Genomic DNA, 18,385 nt, shown 5'->3' with positions numbered 1-18,385 from the left:
GCAATTCAATAATCAGTATCCTTAAGGATCAATTCTTCAGCAATGAAGATCAAATCAACGAACCTAACCGTCAAGTTCTCGGCAGAAACCTATGAATCTCTAAAAGAGAGCTCAGTGTGGCGATTCGTTGTAATTTTATGCTTCTGAGTTCGATGACATGTCGTCCGCTTCATCTTCATCATCATTGATTCGATCTTGTTTTCTCCGACATATGCTACTAAAACATCAGTTTCAATTTAATATATTTTCGTCAAAAAAGAAATACATTTTTGTGTGTTTTAATCTTAAAAAGAAATACAATTCAAATATTATCATGTATATGTACTGTAAAAAATGGATTTTTTTGTTTATGTATTTTGGTACAACTGTATTTTTAAGGTACAACTAAGATCTAATTATTTGGTACAACTGTATTTATTAGGTACAATTAAAATCTAATTATTCGGTTAAACTGAAAAAGAAGAAAAAAAGTTATTAAATGTTTACAATTTGAAATGTTTTAAAATCATCCCGTGTGTGGTAAAGTGCACAGTTGTGGATCCGACTAAAGTGTATTTTTGGATTTGGCGGCTCGATATACTCATATATGTACAGTTGTACTCTCATATTCATAGTTGCACTTTGACAATATTTTCGTATTTGTAGTTGGACTATGATACAAATTATTTATTAGTAGTTAGACACATGATTTTTGGCATTGACATATTACATAACGATAATTTTGGTGCCGCATAAGGACAAGATCGCTAAACATATTGTATGCAATCGTTTATTTAGGTACAACTGATATATTTAAGTACAACTACGTAAATGTACAACTGGTATATTTAGGTACAACTACAAGGTCCTTTTGAGCTTTAAAAAAAAAAAATAATTAAAATTGATATTAAAATAGATTTAAATATGACTGACGTGAAAAATAAAATAAAAATAGACCTATGGCGGCGGGATATTAATTTAAAATCATCGCACGTGCTGTAATTTGGGCCAAAGACAGCGGGATATTCATAAAATATTGTTTGTTATAAACGTAGTTGTACAGTTGTAAAAAATTATCTGTATTTTGTTGTGTTGTGGATTAAGAACATATGACTTCGTGTTATTGTAAACCAAAAAAATATTTAGATTATATTTATGTTCAATTGGTTTTGTAGGTACAACTGGTCTATTTAGGTACAACTACGTGTATGAGTTACTTATAAAAAAGTACAACTAGATCATTTAGGTACAACTGAGACAATTAAAAATAACCTTTTAAAAAATAAAAAGTTAATTAAAATTGGTATTAAATAAATTTTTTTTAAAAAAATAATTAAAGATGACGTAAGCATGATTTTAGGCGGCGGAATATTAATTTTAAATCATCACACGTGTGGTAAGGTGGGTCAAAGACATCATGATATTAATAAAAAATTGTTTTGTTTTAAACATAGTTGTACCTAGTTGTCCAGTTGTGCTGTCATATTCATAGTTGGACTTTTGCGATTTTTGTGTATTTCCGGTTGGACTTAAATGAAAATTAGTAATTTCTAGTTGGACAAATGATGTTACACTATTAATTATCGTTTAAGAGGTTTTCAGAATACAATGTTCAGAAAAACTTGGATTTCACCTCTTTTACTTCATATGAGATGATCACTTACTAAATCTTCATTATATTAGAAGAACTGTGTTATGTGAAAATGAAAAAAATAGTTACGAAATTGATAAATTCTGGTTGTGTTGATTTCAAATAGTCTATTTTTATATTTGAAGATTTTTTTGGAGAATTTTTCATATAAATCTTAATTTACAATTTATTATAATTTAATAAAAATCATAATACAATAAACGTAGTTGAACTAGTTGATCATATGAAGTCTTCATCAAACTGGTAAGTATCTGGATGGCTTTTGTTTTACAAACCCAATTTTGGGAGTTTTAAAAGTCAATGAGGCAAAAAAATCAACCATTCTCCATTTTTCGTGTGTTATATAGGTTTCAGTTTTATTTACGTGTGTACATTTCCTAAGAAGAAGGAACTTTTACTAAAGGAGTTTATTAATCCAAGTACCATTACAAAGAATTTAAAAGCTTTTGGACATAAGTGAAAAATTAAAAAACCAAATACAAAAGTATAAGATATAAGAAGCAACGTTGTTTAGATTTCTTACATGCAAACGAATGATAATATGGTTAAGTGTTACCAAAGCGAATCAAGAGGAGCAGCAACCTGATTGCTGGTTAACAGATTGTCCTCGGATCTGGACCGTTGGTGGCTTAGATCCTCCTGCAGGTTGGCTCGCCATTCTGCAAGACAAAATCCGGTTAAGGCTCCTGGTCTGTAATGTGTAATAAATATATGAGCTCAATACAATAATGATTAGCGCGCTACCTTGTCTTGATTGCAGCAGTCATGGCCATGAAAGCTTCTTCGACATTGGTAGCATTCTTAGCACTTGTTTCCAAGAATGGGATTCCAAGTTCATCTGCGAAAGCCTGTGTAGACAGAACAACTATTACAGTAAATCCTTAAGACAAAACAGAAAAGTTTCAAAGAACCTTTAACTGTGACGAACTTCTGAAGCATATTACCTTGGCTGTCAAAAGAAGCATAAGACACATGTAAGAGATAAAGCATATTGATATTTCTCCAGCTATATTAGGAAGTTTAAGACATATTTCAAAGGTGCTACACATAGTGAAGAAGCTCATAGATTTCTAAACGCCATTTTCACAATCACGAAATTCAAAACGCAATCTCAAAACACCATAATCCAAATCGACTATGGATTCACACAAACACCTAGAAATTTCAAACTAGGAGAATCATCTTTGTATTCAAGAGAAACAACAGATCTCAACCAATATTTATTATAGATCTAATCAAAATTCCAATCAACGAAAACGAGACTCCAAATCAAGAAATTGATAAGACAGATTAACAAAAGCCGGTATCAACATAAAGTTAATTTCACGAATCTCCTTGTAAAAAAATGATCCGAAGAAAATCTAAAGAGAAACTAAATTACATAACAAGTTACAAATTTCAAAGAAGCTATAATCGATCTGAACAATCAGAGAAGAAGAAGAAGGTTCTTACTATTCAGGATTAATGATTGATCTCGTAGCTGGATCGATCTACCAGAAGAAAAAAAAATTAAGACGAGAGATTCCGTCGATTAAACAGAGAAAAAAGCCGTGATCTTTGTCGGTGAGGAGAGACTGAGAGAGACGGCGGGCGGCGAGATCGGCAAGGTGAGCTCTGGTTTGGGAGGAGAGAATCGGAGGTGAGGATGCGAGCAAATTTTTTTTGGTTTTAATTTTTAATAATTAATTAAATAAAAAATATTCATTAAGGATAAAATGAAAATAACACATATTAGAATGGCATTGAGACTCCAAAATAGCAGGCGTGATTAACATTTCCGGTTCGGTGACACTCTAACTTCGGACTCCTTCTTTCTTCGAGTCTGTCAAATCTTTGTCTGCTTATAGGGAAAGACTTGGGGTTGAATATATAAATGTAAAATTCATTTTTTTTCTTTGGGTTATACTACAATATAACAAAATAATTTGAAATATGATTAGCAAAAACGCCACGTATTATGTCGTTTTCTGTTCTACTATCGAGCGAGACTGTAAACAATGGCCAAATTTTGAAATTGGAGGAGAATTAAGTCATTTTAAGTCTAAAAGTCAGAAGTCATTCTCGCTTGTCCACGTCATTAATCCTGCAGGAGAAAGCTGCTATAAACTAAGAGCCGTTGGATGAATCCGTAAGTTTGAAAACCCCAACCGTCCGATCAACACTACAAGTTAATTGAGAATAGTGAGAAAACCACTTTCCCAATTGCTTTTTTAAATCCCTCCAACACAGATTCCTTCCTTCACCACCTCCTCTCTCACACTCTCTCTACGCTTGACATGGCCTTCGATCTCCACCATGGCTCAGCTTCAGATACGCCGCATTCATCAGAATCTCCGTCGATTTCTCTCCCACCTTATCCTGAGGTAAAGTAAATCCTTCAAATCTCTCTCAGATTTGTTTCAAATTCGTTTCTGAATTTTTGGTTGAACAATTTTTGCGTTTAGATGATAATGGAAGCGATTGAGTCCTTGAACGATAAGAATGGCTGCAACAAAACGACGATTGCTAAGCACATCGAGTCAACTCAACAAACTCTACCGCCGTCACACACGACGCTGCTCAGCTACCATCTCAACCAGATGAAGAAGAATGGTCAGCTTATCATGGTGAAGAACAATTATATGAAGCCAGATCCAGATGCTCCGCCTAAGCGTGGTCGTGGCCGTCCTCCGAAGCAGAAAACTCAGGCGGAATCTGACGCCGCCGCTGCTGCTGCTGCCGCTGTTTCCGCAGATCCGCCTAGATCTCGCGGTCGTCCACCGAAGCCGAAAGATCCATCGGAGCCGCCTAAGGAGAAGGTCACAACCGGATCTGGAAGACCACGAGGACGACCACCGAAGAGATCGAGAACAGATGCGGAGACGGTTGCTGCGCCGGAGCCGGCAGCTCAGGCAACCGGTGAGCGTAGAGGACGTGGGAGACCACCGAAGGTGAAGACGACGGTGGTTGCGCCGGTTGGGTGTTGAATTATTCGGTACTTATGCAATTTCGGAAGCTTTAGTTACTGCAAAATGGGATCTCTTAGAGAGAAAGAGAGTGCTTTAGCTTAATTAGATTTATTTGAATTTCTTTCAGTATTTGGATTGTAAACTTTAGAAATTGTGTGTGTTGTTGCTTAGTCCTTTTAAGGAGATAAGATATAACATTAGAGTTGTTACTTAGACTGTGTATTATTATTATGATTTTGCATTGTGTTATGTTAAATGTTGCTTCTTTTGTTGAACAATTGCTTCTTTAATTTCATTTTCACACTTAGGGAAAACTATGAAATTGGTTCATTCATTATTGTCATCTATTTTCTATTACACTAATTTTATGCTACAGTTAGCAGAAGAAGTAAACCACTGTGGAAATCAGCGCGGGAGTTGAAATTTTCAAAGGGGTTTTCAATTAGAAAAGTCTATGAAGTGAAATGTGTGTAATCATTATCAGTCGGGATTAAAATAGAAACTGAGAACAGAATGTCGAAGCTTTTTGGTCCATTTGTTGATCAAAAAGCTTATTATTTTGCACCAAACTTATTATTATAATTTAATTGGTACAGTATTATAACAAATTTGTACATTGGCATCTCCGTGAACAAAAATGACAAAACCTTGTTTTCGTAAAGATTTTAAAGTGGGCCACAAATAGACAAACTTTGAGGTCATAGTCAGATGTTCTAATCATCTCACGGGTTTCAGTTCCCATTAGACAATAGACAATTAGACATGATGGCATATCATATTCAAATCCAAATTAATCGGTTCATGTATCCAATTTGTTCATCAAAACCATCTATAATTATCTCCATCACTCATATAGCACACACGATATAAAACACATGCGACATATACTAATACAATCAAACATAGATTTATGTATAATTTGAATACACAAAACTCAGAGTTCTAACTCGGTTTCAAAGCCTCGAATACACATAAAAAACTAAGCACACTTGACACATTTTTATATATACAAGTATTTTTATAACTTTAGGGTTTCAAGACCTAGCTTAGCTTTGCTTAGGCTCCATTATTGGCGTAAGTGTTAACGAGAGCAAGCGCATTACTCGTGAACATCTTGACATCGGCGACTCTATCGCAAATCGCCGTCTTCGTCTCTCCGTCTTCCATCTCCTCCGTGATCCCATCCGTACACGTCTCCTCGTCCGTCAACGCCGCGCTCATCCACGTCTGCACGTTACTCATCTGAAACCTAAACGCCGGAGCTCCGGGACGACGGTGGTTCATCTCTCGAAGCTGCCTTAGGGAGCCACGCATCTGATCTACGGCGTCTCCAACGTTCGAAACGCAGTCGTGGACGGCGGCTGAGGCAGTGCGACGTGAGAGTTTGGAGAGGTAAGCCGCCGTGTATTTTGCGCGGGAGAGAGAAACGCCGATTGCGAGTTTAGCTAGTCTCGCCGGATTATCTTGGACGGCGGAGGCGTATCCAGCTAGAGACGTGAAACATACGTCTGGATAAAGCGTTGCGTTGCAGCTAGTACGGATGAAATCTAGGTCGTCGGTTGTTGGTTGTGCCGGAGGGAAACGGACGGCTGAGATTGTCCGGAAAATGAAGAGTAAGGTGACTAAGTTGAGAAACGTCGTCGTATAAAGCTTACTTCCCATTTTAAAGTATAAAGTTTTTAACTCTGTTTATTTCTTGTTACGAGTTTACATGTGAGATTGGAAGGTTTATGTAGGCATTGAGCAATGGAGAAATTTGACATGTTTACCCATTCATGCTCATTATATCACATTATGGCCACTAATCATTTTGTCGGGTGTATTTATTTTTTTATATCTATGGTTGGTGTGAAAAGGAAGGCTTGGTAGATTCACTCTTAGCCGTACCTTAAAAGGAACTACATTCTTTATGGTTATCTACTCCATATTATATTTTTATAATTTTCAAATAAAATCATAACATATCAACGGCCAAAAAATAATCATAACATTTCAGTTTTTAAACTATTAATAACTAGATTTTGTATGCATTTTTTGTTTATAAATGTGAGTATGGACACAAATGTTAAACTAGGCATGGGTGGCAACTCGCAAGTAAGATTTTGGGTGGAGATAACCAGTTGCAATCTCGACCACGGAAAAATCGTACGGTGAATATTATGATGGGACTCACTCACTCACCAAGTTAAGGATGGAGTATGTGGAGATTCGCCTACTCTCATTGATTTTGCCAAATAAAAGTAAATTATCCGAGAAGAAAATATCTGCACGCGTAATTATTAACATTCCATTACTAGTTTTCTCAAAATGCTCCAACTCATTGAATAATAATGCCTTTTTTTTTTTTTAAATAGACACCTTCTTAGATTTTACTTATTTTAGTGTTGGATCTGTTTGATCAAGATTTAGGAGAAAAATCTATGACTCGAATTTTTTGAATTTTTGTTATAACCCAAGAGACTACCTAGTGATACTATACTCCATCTGTTTTTAAAAAATTGATATTTTAGTTTTTGTTATTTGTCCCACAAAGATTGATTTTCTAATTTTTTCTTTATTTTTATTGATTTATATTAATAAATCGTAAACTTCAAGACGTAATGATTGAAAATAATTAACTTTCTTAGATTATGGTTGATAATTATTTTAAAATATGTAATATCAAAATTAATGTTCAAATAATTAAAAAATGATTGAATATTCTTAATATGTGTAAAAACCTCAAAACATGAAATAATTAAGAACAGATGGAGTATATGAAGAAAATAAAATGATGTCATGATCGTTTTAGTAAACGATATCATGCTTCTTAAGAAGAAAAGTCCACTTAAAATGCTTTTGGAAAAATGAGTGTGTATACCTATCGACTATAGTGGGGAGGTAGGCGACTAAATATATTATTTATTATATACATAGGATTTTAATTAGTAACGTTTAAATCATTCTTTATTTTTTTTCGTTTAAATCATTCTCATTCATATTAAGTTTTAACACATATTATATGCTTGGTTAGTAATAAAAAATCAATGTTAGAGATATTCAGATATGATTATTTAATATATGATTGAATTTGAAGCCTTCATATATTAGTAAAAAAAATCTGTATTATGCATTAACATCATATTAGAATTAGAAGTTTTCACTGTAAACATTAATATTAATCATATCAATACTAGAAATTTCTGTAAATTCCAAAACTTATTTGATTGGTTACGAAAAAAACAATAAAAAGAAAAGTATAAAAGAAATATTTGGTGGTTGTATTTTTTTCAACGAAATATTTGGTTGTTTACTTCTCTTTGGGTTTAGTTAAATTCCTCGAATCATAACTACAATGAAGCCCGTAAGACTTATAGTAGGCCTATTACTCGAAGGCCCATCAGCATCAACACTTGGTTTGGAGCAAAGGCTTTCTTTCTCAGCTCAATCCCAATTTTAGCTATGTTCAAATGACACGAAAATTTTTAAGTTTCTTCTTTATTTTCTAGGAATTGGGTAGGTACTTTTTAAGAAATTATAATAGATGATACATCCAATTGATACTCTTCGAAGATGTGTGTGTGTGTGTGTATGCATGTGATAAAACTAATAATTTTTTTTAGAAAAATGTTTAAAAATCTCTCCATGAAAAATCTACATGGTAATCTTTGTTGAATAAAATTTATTTTGATATATCAAACATTATCTATTACAAATAAAAATAGATTCCTGAAAAAAAAAAAAAACTAGAAAGACTTGGTTTATGATTTCAAGATAAATGGTGATGGCTACTTTCAAGATAAAACAAAAACATATGACTTATTTTATGATTTTAAAAAGTCGAGGTTCCGACGAGTTCAAAAATAATGGAATTAATGTCCTTATAAATACAAGCATCATACTTCGTTTAGGTCACAAAACCGTAAAGACATTGCTTTCTATTTAAAACTCTCTGTATTTCTCACCCTATGGAAGCTCAATTTCATGCTAAGCCTCTGGCAGAAGGAGAATGGTCAACAGGCTTCTGTGACTGCAAAAACTGTAATCGCCCTTTTCACAATTACTTATAAAAATATATTATATATATATAGTGTATGCGTATGTGTAAAAAAACTGAAAACAAGTAATTTCATGCTTGTAATAGATTTACTGTTTATACTTAATTTTGATCTAGATTTCTTCATCAATTATTTAATTTATGAAAATTAATTGCAAAGTATTTATTAATTATCTTGGAAAAATGAACGGACAGGTTGATCACATGTTTGTGTCCATGTATCACATTCGGCCAAGTCGCTGAGATTGTAGATCGAGGATCCATCGGTAAGTTAACTTATACAATACACGGTATCATAAAAAAGCTCTTGTCAAATTTGGCTGCAGCAAAAGCTAATGCTAAATAATTGATGGTTCGAAAATTTTCGGAGTGTTGTGCGGCTGGAGCATTATACACGTTGATAAACGTACTCACATATTCTGCATGGATGTTCTCGTGTTTCTATCGCGGAAAGATAAGAGCTCAATACAATATTAGAGGTGATGCTTGTACTGATTGCCTTAAACATTGCTGCTGTTAGCTTTGTGCTTTGACCCAACAATACCGTGAACTCAAGCACCGCGGTTTCGATAAGAGTGTTGGTACTTTTTTTCTTCTTTATACGTCTTTTTTTTTTTCTCTTGTTTCTGATTGATTTGTTTAGTGTAATCTCAAAACTGTTAACACTCGTTTAAATATTAATGTGGTATTTTATTTAGGATGGGCGGGGAATGCGGAGAGGCAACAAACTCAAGGAGGTGTGGCGATGGGTGCATGCTCCAGCCGTCCAAGGTGGCATGACCCGCTAAGATTTATTTTCTTTATGTAAATCATAAGTTGTCATATGTGTAATAAAAAACGAGGTATAATCCTCTGTCGTCGTTTGTGCTGTGTAATATGTTTGTTGGGAAAGTTTGAACATGAGTATTTCTTTAATGTATATCCCAATGTATCACAAGTTACAAGTGTTAAATTACAACGTCGTTGAAGTTACACCAAAACAATATTTTGGTCCTTTTTTTATGGATGTTGCGGTATTTTGTCTTTCTATTCGTCTTTCAACGAACATTAATCGGAAGATTAGTCTAAACCTAAAACAAGAAAATAATATCTTGAGGTTGCTGGAAATACAAATATAACAAAGAAATGATTTTATAATATTAATACAAAAATATTTATATATTAAATTATCTATATTCTGCATATATATAGAGTCCAGTCAACACTAATTTCCCGATATTTGTAAGAGACCGTCGGCAAACACAGCCTTAAAACCCTTAAAAGTTGCAGCTCAGCTCAATCCCAATTTTAGCTATGTTCAAATGACACGAAAAATTTTAAGTTTCTTCTTTATTTTCTAGGAATTGGGTAGGTACATCCAATTGATACTCTTCGAAGATGTGTGTGTGTGTGTATGCATGTGATAAAACTAATAATTTTTTTTAGAAAAATGTTTAAAAATCTCTCCATGAAAAATCTACATGGTAATCTTTGTTGAATAAAATTTATTTTGATATATCAAACATTATCTATTACAAATAAAAATAGATTCCTGAAAAAAAAAAAAACTAGAAAGACTTGGTTTATGATTTCAAGATAAATGGTGATGGCTACTTTCAAGGAAAAACTACAAAATCTACCACTTATTCCCAATTTCTTTCAAAATCTACCACATTCCTTCCTTTCTTTCAACTCATACCACATTTTGATGTAGAGTTACCATTTTGCCCTCCCTTTTTATCTTCCTTTTTATCTTTCCTCCCTAATTATTTTTCCTCCCTATTTATCTTCCCTATAACATTAGCTTCTCTATTTATCTCTCTCTCCCTCGAAACATGTGCACTTTAACCAATAAACATTATATCTTCTGAGACTAAACAATTAACTTTCGTTTTTGTCTCCAGATCTTGTCCCCGATTGGAAATTCTCTGTTGCGTCTAGATCTTGTCCCCGATTTCATCATCTTGCTCTATTATCATGAATTCCACATCTTGTCCACCAATTGTTCTCATTTAAGGGTTTCGAATTTTATTTAGATTTTTCACCATCTATTTTGGTCCACAGATTAGTTGAGCATTATTGTCTTCACCTACCCTAATTATTGAATTTTTTTTCCTTCAATTGCAAAATAACAAAAAGATCCAGTTGTCCCCGAGTACTATTACTCATTCTATTACTCATTCGATATGAACTTGTCCCCGATCTAATTCTATTACTCATTTGATCTGAACTTGTCCCCGATCTAATTCTATTACTCATTCGATCTGAACTTGTTCCCGATCTAATTCTATTACCCATTCGGTCTGAACTTGTCCTCGATCGATATCTATTACCCATTCGATCTGAATTTGTCTGCGATCTAATTCTCTTACTCATTCGATCTGAACTTGTCCCCGATATAACATATTCGATCTGATTCTCTTACTCATTCGATCTGAACTTGTCTCCGATCTAATTCTATTACCCATTCCATCTGAATTCGATATGAACTTGTCCCCGATCTAATTCTATTACTCATTCGATATGAACTTGTCCCCGATCTAATTCTATTACCCATTCGATCTGAACTTGTCTTCGATCTAATTATATCACTCATTCGATCTGAATTTGTCCATGATCTAATTATATTACTCATTAGATCTGAATTTGTCCCTGATATAACATATTATTTAAATAACCGTGCAGCATTTATTGTAGACCTGCTCCTTCTTTGGAAGCGCCAGACAAAACTGTCTCTGTCTCTGACACAGACTATGTCCTTGACACAGACTCTGTCCCAATCAGGGGTATTTTGGTCCAGCATTCCACATGTGCTATTGAAATATGGTAGATTTTGAAAGTTTTTTGAGATTGTGGTAGATTTTGAATACCAGTTGTTAAAATGTGGTAGATTTTGCAATATTCCCTACTTTCAAGATAAAACAAAAACATATGACTTATTTTATGATTTTAAAAAGTCGAGGTTCCGACGAGTTCAAAAATAATGGAATTAATGTCCTTATAAATACAAGCATCATACTTCGTTTAGGTCACAAAACCGTAAAGACATTGCTTTCTATTTAAATCTCTCTGTATTTCTCACCCTATGGAAGCTCAATTTCATGCTAAGCCTCTGGCAGAAGGAGAATGGTCCACAGGCTTCTGTGACTGCAAAAACTGTAATCGCCCTTTTCACAATTACTTATAAAAACTAGATTTTAACCCGCGGTACACCGCGGGGCTATAAATTTTTTGAAAATTATCTATTGTTTTTTTGATTTAAATGTACTTATTATATATATATTACTCCGCATTAAACCCACGGGTCGATTTTTGATAACTAAAAATTGAAATTTTAAGTTGAATTTATTTTGTTAATATTGTTTATTTTGTTTAGCATTTATTGTATTTTGATAGTTAATTATACGATTTCACTCGTAGTACCGCCTCGTATTAATATTGATTCAAACCCGTCATACCATATAACCCTGTCCCGTGAAATTAAACATTATTTTGTTATTGTTTTTTATAATATTTTAATTTAAAAGACATATATAATTTGAGTCAATTTAAAAGTTTGCTTTAAACGGCTCCCATAATATATATATATATATATATTTAATTGTTATAGAGTTCAAATATCATTAATATTATAAACTTTTTATAAAATTTTAATATTATAAATACTTTAAACGTTTTATTATCTTAAAATATTTACAATGTTTAAACTTCTTATAAATTCTTATAAAGTTTAAAAATTTATAATATTTGAAACTTCATAAAAGTTTTAATATCGACCCAAACTTCATAATTGTATTTTGGTTGTTAATTCTAAGATTTCACTCGTAGTATATCGTTCCGTATTAATATCGACACAAACCCGTCACACCATATAATCCCGTCCCGTGAAATTAAACATCATGTTATTTTTCTTTTTAATAATAATTTTATTTAGAAGACATATAATTCGAGTAAATTTAAAAGTTTGCTTTTAAATTGTCTCTATAGTATATATATTTATAATTTTTATAGAGTTCAAATGTTATTAATATATAAACTTTTTTATAGAATTGAAATATTATAGATACTTTAAAAGTTTTCTAAAATTTAAATATTTATAATATTTAAATTCCTTATAAGTTTAAAATTAATAATATATAAAATTGTAATAAAGTTAAAATATTCATAATATTTGAAACCTTATGAAATAATAATAATAATCTAAAATAACATATTTTTCCGTAGACATAAATAATATTTATATATTTGGTAATAATGTTTTTTTGGAGTTAATCTAATTTATAACTAAATAAATTATTTATAGCCAAAATGAGTTTGGTTTATAATAAGTAACTAGGATATGACCCGCGGTACACTGCGGGTTAATTATTTGATTTTTTTATTTTTATAAATTGATGAATTTATTGTGTATAATATTTTTTGTTGTATACCGCGGGTCACATGCGTTGTATCTAAAATAAAAAATTTTAAGTTGTATTTGTTTTGTTTAGTGTTTAAGATTGTATAATTGTATTTTGATTTGTTATTTATAGGATTTCACCTGTGGTATATTGTCTCGTATTAATATTGACCCAAACCCGTCCAACCATATAATCTAAAATGAAATTAAACATCATTTTGTTATTTTTTTAATAACACTTTTATTTAAATATCATATAATTCGAGTTAATTTGAAAGTTGCTTTCAAATAGTTTCCATGTATATTTTTAAATTAGTGTGTGTTTTTGGACCAACCTGTAAAAACAATTTATAATTGTATCTTAAAATACTAATTAGGATTTCACCCGTGATATACTGTCCCTTTTTAGATAATTGTAAAAATTAAAGAAAGATCTGAATGACTCAATTTCGGGTCTGAATAAAATAACGACATGATTAAATGCTTAATTTGTTCTTAAAAATATTAATATAGATTACACACATATTTTTATTCATCGATTGAGTAATATATGTCCGTTTTAAAAAATTTGAATTGTAACATATGCAGAAAAAAAAAAACTAAAATTTACTAACTATTTATATATTTTATAATAATTTAAAATAATATAAATATAAGATCAAATAAAAGTGAAATAAGAATCATATATTTATGTTTAAATTAGGTAGAGAGGTTTTAGGAAATTAGTGCAAATTTGTTATATTAGCATTAAATCATAATATTTGATTTCTTTATCTATAAAAATCGTGGAAAATATACCATAAATAAAGCGTTTAAATATAGTAATTAGTTGAGAAAGTATATATATTTTAGATTTTATTAATTATTTTCGTTTTTTAATTTTGCCAAAATTTAAAGAAAGATCCGATTGAAGATTTCCGGGTCAAAATTAAACAAATTTGACCTGATTTGGATACCCAAAAAACTGCTGCAAAAATGTATAGTAGATATAGCAAAATGAGTTTGTAAAATAACGAATAGTAACCATAATTTAATTAATGTACATTAAAATAAATATATTTAAAAAATGAATTACTTAAAAAAATTGATTTTGTCAAAATTAATTAATATCTTTAAGATATTATGGAAATGATTAGTTATAGCTAAGATATTATGTTAAGATTTTTTTGGCAATTAATATCTTTGATTTAAATTTTCGAAATTAAATAATTAATTCCAATGACATTCTTTGTAAATACTGCCCAACCTCAGGATTTATTTGCTAAAAGTGTTCCAAAAATGTATATATAGATATATTATATATATATATATAGTGTATGCGTATGTGTAAAAAAACTGAAAACAAGTAATTTCATGCTTGTAATAGATTTACTGTTTATACTTAATTTTGATCTAGATTTCTTCATCAATTATTTAATTTATAAAATTAATTGCAAAGTACTTATTAATTATCTTGGAAAAATGAACGGACAGGTTGATCACATGTTTGTGTCCATGTATCACATTCGGCCAAGTCGCTGAGATTGTAGATCGAGGATCCATCGGTAAGTTAACTTATACAATACACGGTATCATAAAAAAGCTCTTGTCAAATTTGGCTGCAGCAAAAGCTAATGCTAAATAATTGATGGTTCGAAAATTTTCGGAGTGTTGTGCGGCTGGAGCATTATACACGTTGATAAACGTACTCACATATTCTGCATGGATGTTCTCGTGTTTCTATCGCGGAAAGATAAGAGCTCAATACAATATTAGAGGTGATGCTTGTACTGATTGCCTTAAACATTGCTGCTGTTAGCTTTGTGCTTTGACCCAACAATACCGTGAACTCAAGCACCGCGGTTTCGATATGAGTGTTGGTACTTTTTTTCTTCTTTATACGTCTTTTTTTTTTCTCTTGTTTCTGATTGATTTGTTTAGTGTAATCTCAAAACTATTAACACTCGTTTAAATATTAATGTGGTATTTTATTTAGGATGGGCGGGGAATGCGGAGAGGCAACAAACTCAAGGAGGTGTGGCGATGGGTGCATGCTCCAGCCGTCCAAGGTGGCATGACCCGATAAGATTTATTTTCTTTATGTAAATCATAATTTGTCATATGTGAAATAAAAAACGAGGTTTAATCCTCTGTCGTCGTTTGTGCTGTGTAATATGTTTGTTGGGAAAGTTTGAACATGAGTATTTCTTTAATGTATATCCCAATGTATCACAAGTTACAAGTGCTAAATTACAACGTCGTTGAAGTTACACCAAAACAATATTTAGGTCCTTTTTTTATGGATGTTGCGCTATTTTGTCTTTCTATTCGTCTTTCAACGAACATTAATTAATCGGAAGATTAGTCTAAACTCTAAACCTAAAACAAGAAAATAATATCTTGAGGTTGCTGGAAATACAAATATAACAAAGAAATGATTAATACAAAATTTTTTATATATTAAATTATTTATATTTTGCATATATATATATAGAGCCCAGTCAACACTAATTTTCCGATATTTGTAAGAGATCGTCGGCAAACACAGCCTTAAAACCCTTAAAAGCTGTAGCTGCAGAGGAAGGAGGAGAGTTGAGCATCGTGGAGAAAAGGTTAGCGAGAATCCGCGAGGAACGGAGGCGTAATGCCAAATGCGTGGTTAACCCTCCATTGGAGCGCTTGCTTGAGGCGTAATGTCAAATGCGTGGTTAACCCTCCATTGGAGCGCTTGCTTGAGAAAGCGAAGATGGATAAGAAATCTAAAGTGTATCGGAGGCGTGAATCCGAATTCGTGGTTGACCCTCGATTAAAGCTTTAATCGCTTTTTAGAGGAAGTGATTATGAATAAGAAATCTAAGAAGGACGAGTCTATTCATGAAGACTATGAACTACAAATTTCGGTGAGTTACTTAGCTTTTAATTGCGCTCTAGAGGAAGATTTACCGAGATGATTTTTTCAAGATGATCTGTTGTGAGCTTGAAAGAGTCTCCATCTTTCTCTTGCTAGATCAACCACTACATCAGGGCTATCTGATACTCTTCTTCCACATCAGGGCTACCCGAGAGAGTGCAATCATATTCTTTCATCTCTTTTAGGACTTTGGATTTTGTTTGATCGAGCCATTTGCCTACAAATAATTGGAGGATGAAGAAAAGAAACCAAACGTATCTTTATGATAGTCAACAACATATATACCTACTACTACTAAGTACCAAACAATTAAGCTACAAGCGAGTTTATATATTTTTGGTATTTCTTTCCTACATTTTTTCACTTTTTTAACAAGAGTGTGTATTATCTGAAACATGAAACTGAAGGATCAAGCACTGCACACTGTGATGCTCAATCTTGTGAATATCAAAAGAGGGATTCATATCACGGGAGATGTAGCTGCTTGTTTCTTGTTCGCTTCCACCATGACAATACAGAGGTGAAAACTGAAAAGTATGATCTGCTTTTATGCTAGCCACGACCTCCACCCGTATTGAAGTTGCTACAAACTTCTCTTATGCCATGCACTTTTATGTCTCTGTGTTTCAAAGAACGTGTCAAGATAGAGGGAGAGAAGAGAGAGAGAGATAGAGAGAAGAAAGAAATACCCAACATTTTTTTATTGTAAAAGGCGCATATTATCGGAAAACTCGAAAACCAGTAAGGGTGGTTGGCTCGGATGTAGATGTTTTGGAAAAAGTGATCTTCAAGGTGGCTAGTTTCTGAACAAGGACGCAGTCCATCACAGATGTGACATGGACACATGTTGAATGGCATGTCAACAAAGATCTGCGTATCCCCATAGAAAGGATTTGGGCATAGTGCAAGTTTTGTACTGTAGAACCTCTATAAATTAGTATTTGATAAATTAATAACTTTTATGTCTTTTTTTTCTTCTCTTTTGCTATATATATATATATATATATTTATATGAGAGTGCATATAATTTAGTTAGATCAAAAATCAAAATATCATAAATGAATCGCATCTAAAACGTAGATTATTTTGAATTACTTAAGAAAATTAGCTATTATTTTGAATTAATTTAGGAAATTATTTTTTCAAATTCTGATTCATTGGTTGTTGAAATAGAGATTTGTTTGAGCTAATTACGGAATTTACCAATTATTCACATAATCAAATATGTTATGAACATATATTTGGTATATAATAATACCAAATTCAATCCGTGTGTGGAGTCTATATTTTCATTTTACAATCCCTATGAAAATATTGCGGCACAATCTATTATTTATTATTTTCAAAATTGCTTGAAGAATCAAATTTTCAAATATTTAGAAGTGTCAAACCTTATTTAACCCATCTCATCATAAAATCTTAAAATGCAGTCTGTTATAAGGATCATAACTTTCTACCATATAATACATTACATTTAACCTGCCGCCTAATATAAATATTTTAAACATATGATTTTAGAAAATCAAATTAATGTATTTATAATTTTTTTTATCTGTTTGATCTATTAAATATTTATGATATTTTTTTAATATATTAAATTAAACTTTTTAAAAATGTTTCAAATTAAACTCTTTAAAAATTTTTTTGTAGTATGTAAAATTATGAATTTAAAAAAAATGATATGAAATTAAATATAAATATTCAAATAGTTATAAGGATCATAACTCATTTCATCATATAATATATTATATTCAACTTACCGCCTATTATAAATATTTGTTTCAAAAAATCAAATTAGAGTATTTATACTTCATAAATTTTTGATCTATTAAGTATTTATGATATTAAAAAAAAGGAATATATTACTCAATTATGAATTTTTGACCCGTTAAATTTGTTTTTTCATACATTGAATAATTTATATTCGTTTTTAAAAATTCAAATCTTGGTATATGCGGAAAAAAATTTACTTTTTTTTTATTATATAGATGATATAAGGGAGACTCACAAAAATGCCCCTTTTTCAATACCCCTTTTCAAAAATGCCCCTTTTGGATGTCCATTTTTAAAAATACCCCTTTTATGTACAAAATGACTAAATTACCCTTCTTTTAATAAAAGATATTATAAATATATAAGGAAATATAACAAAATTAGGTCCACAAAATACAAAATATTTTTTTGGCGGGAAAAGTGATCCCCCAATTTTTCCCGCCAAAACACTTGTAAAAATTTGTAAAACCTTTAAAATACCTTGTAAAATTTTCCCGTAAAATTTTTTCCCGCCAAAAAATTTTCCCGCCAAAAAATTTTTTTTGCGGGAAAAGTAATTCCGCAATTTTTTTGGCGTTAAAGTTTTGGCGGGAAAATTTTTCCCGCCAAAAATTTACAAGGTGTTTTAAAGGTTTTTTACAAGGTATTTATAAGGTTTTACAATGTATTTTAAAAGGGTTTTACAACGTATTTACAAGGTATTTATAAGATATTATAAGATTTTACAAGC

The 18,385-nt window shown here is 31.6% G+C and overlaps 2 protein-coding genes and 3 long non-coding RNA genes across 6 annotated transcripts; 3 read left to right on the top strand and 2 right to left on the bottom strand.

Moving 5' to 3' along the window:
- Positions 1 to 2,008: 2,008 nt before the first annotated feature.
- LOC9328899 lies at positions 2,009 to 3,270 on the bottom strand. Of its 2 annotated transcripts, XR_002329464.1 has the most exons (4): positions 3,083 to 3,270; positions 2,575 to 2,579; positions 2,375 to 2,478; positions 2,009 to 2,289 (listed from the first exon to the last, which is right to left on the bottom strand). It is a non-coding gene; the product is annotated as an uncharacterized LOC9328899 (long non-coding RNA). The 2 variants fall into 2 exon arrangements; XR_002329465.1 differs by lacking the exon at positions 2,575 to 2,579 and having other exon boundaries at positions 3,083 to 3,269.
- Positions 3,271 to 3,827: 557 nt separating this feature from the next.
- On the top strand, positions 3,828 to 4,856 carry LOC9326142 (HMG-Y-related protein A). Its single transcript, XM_002892790.2, has 2 exons — positions 3,828 to 3,993; positions 4,075 to 4,856. The coding sequence occupies exons 1-2, from the start codon at positions 3,907 to 3,909 to the stop codon at positions 4,594 to 4,596; spliced, it is 609 nt and encodes a 202-aa protein (XP_002892836.1). The 5' UTR covers positions 3,828 to 3,906; the 3' UTR covers positions 4,597 to 4,856.
- Positions 4,857 to 5,408: 552 nt separating this feature from the next.
- On the bottom strand, positions 5,409 to 6,340 carry LOC9328898 (21 kDa protein). Its single transcript, XM_021013681.1, has one exon. The coding sequence runs from the start codon at positions 6,238 to 6,240 to the stop codon at positions 5,635 to 5,637; it is 606 nt and encodes a 201-aa protein (XP_020869340.1). The 5' UTR covers positions 6,241 to 6,340; the 3' UTR covers positions 5,409 to 5,634.
- A 2,126-nt stretch (positions 6,341 to 8,466) lies between these two features.
- Positions 8,467 to 9,499, top strand: LOC110225049. The gene is made up of 3 exons (XR_002329463.1): positions 8,467 to 8,598; positions 8,810 to 9,195; positions 9,313 to 9,499. It is a non-coding gene; the product is annotated as an uncharacterized LOC110225049 (long non-coding RNA).
- A 4,952-nt stretch (positions 9,500 to 14,451) lies between these two features.
- LOC9328897 lies at positions 14,452 to 15,247 on the top strand. The gene is made up of 2 exons (XR_002329616.1): positions 14,452 to 14,851; positions 14,968 to 15,247. It is a non-coding gene; the product is annotated as an uncharacterized LOC9328897 (long non-coding RNA).
- The last annotated feature ends 3,138 nt before the right edge of the window (positions 15,248 to 18,385 follow it).

This window comes from Arabidopsis lyrata (genome assembly GCF_000004255.2).
Source record: "Arabidopsis lyrata subsp. lyrata unplaced genomic scaffold ARALYscaffold_1, whole genome shotgun sequence".
In the NCBI taxonomy this organism is placed as follows: Eukaryota; Viridiplantae; Streptophyta; class Magnoliopsida; order Brassicales; family Brassicaceae; genus Arabidopsis; species Arabidopsis lyrata.
The sequence above is the reverse complement of the archived record's forward strand: the minus strand, read 5'-3'. Positions and strand labels throughout refer to the sequence as shown.

What these genes read in the sequence shown, in the direction of transcription:
- LOC9328898 (XM_021013681.1), bottom strand. Translation starts at nt 6,240, where the DNA reads ATGGGAAGTAAGCTTTATACGACGACGTTTCTCAACTTAGTCACCTTA.
- LOC9326142 (XM_002892790.2), top strand. Translation starts at nt 3,907, where the DNA reads ATGGCCTTCGATCTCCACCATGGCTCAGCTTCAGATACGCCGCATTCA. An exon ending in CTCTCCCACCTTATCCTGAG is followed by an intron (nt 3,994 to 4,074) that starts GTAAAGTAAATC and finishes TTTTGCGTTTAG; the next exon opens with ATGATAATGGAAGCGATTGA.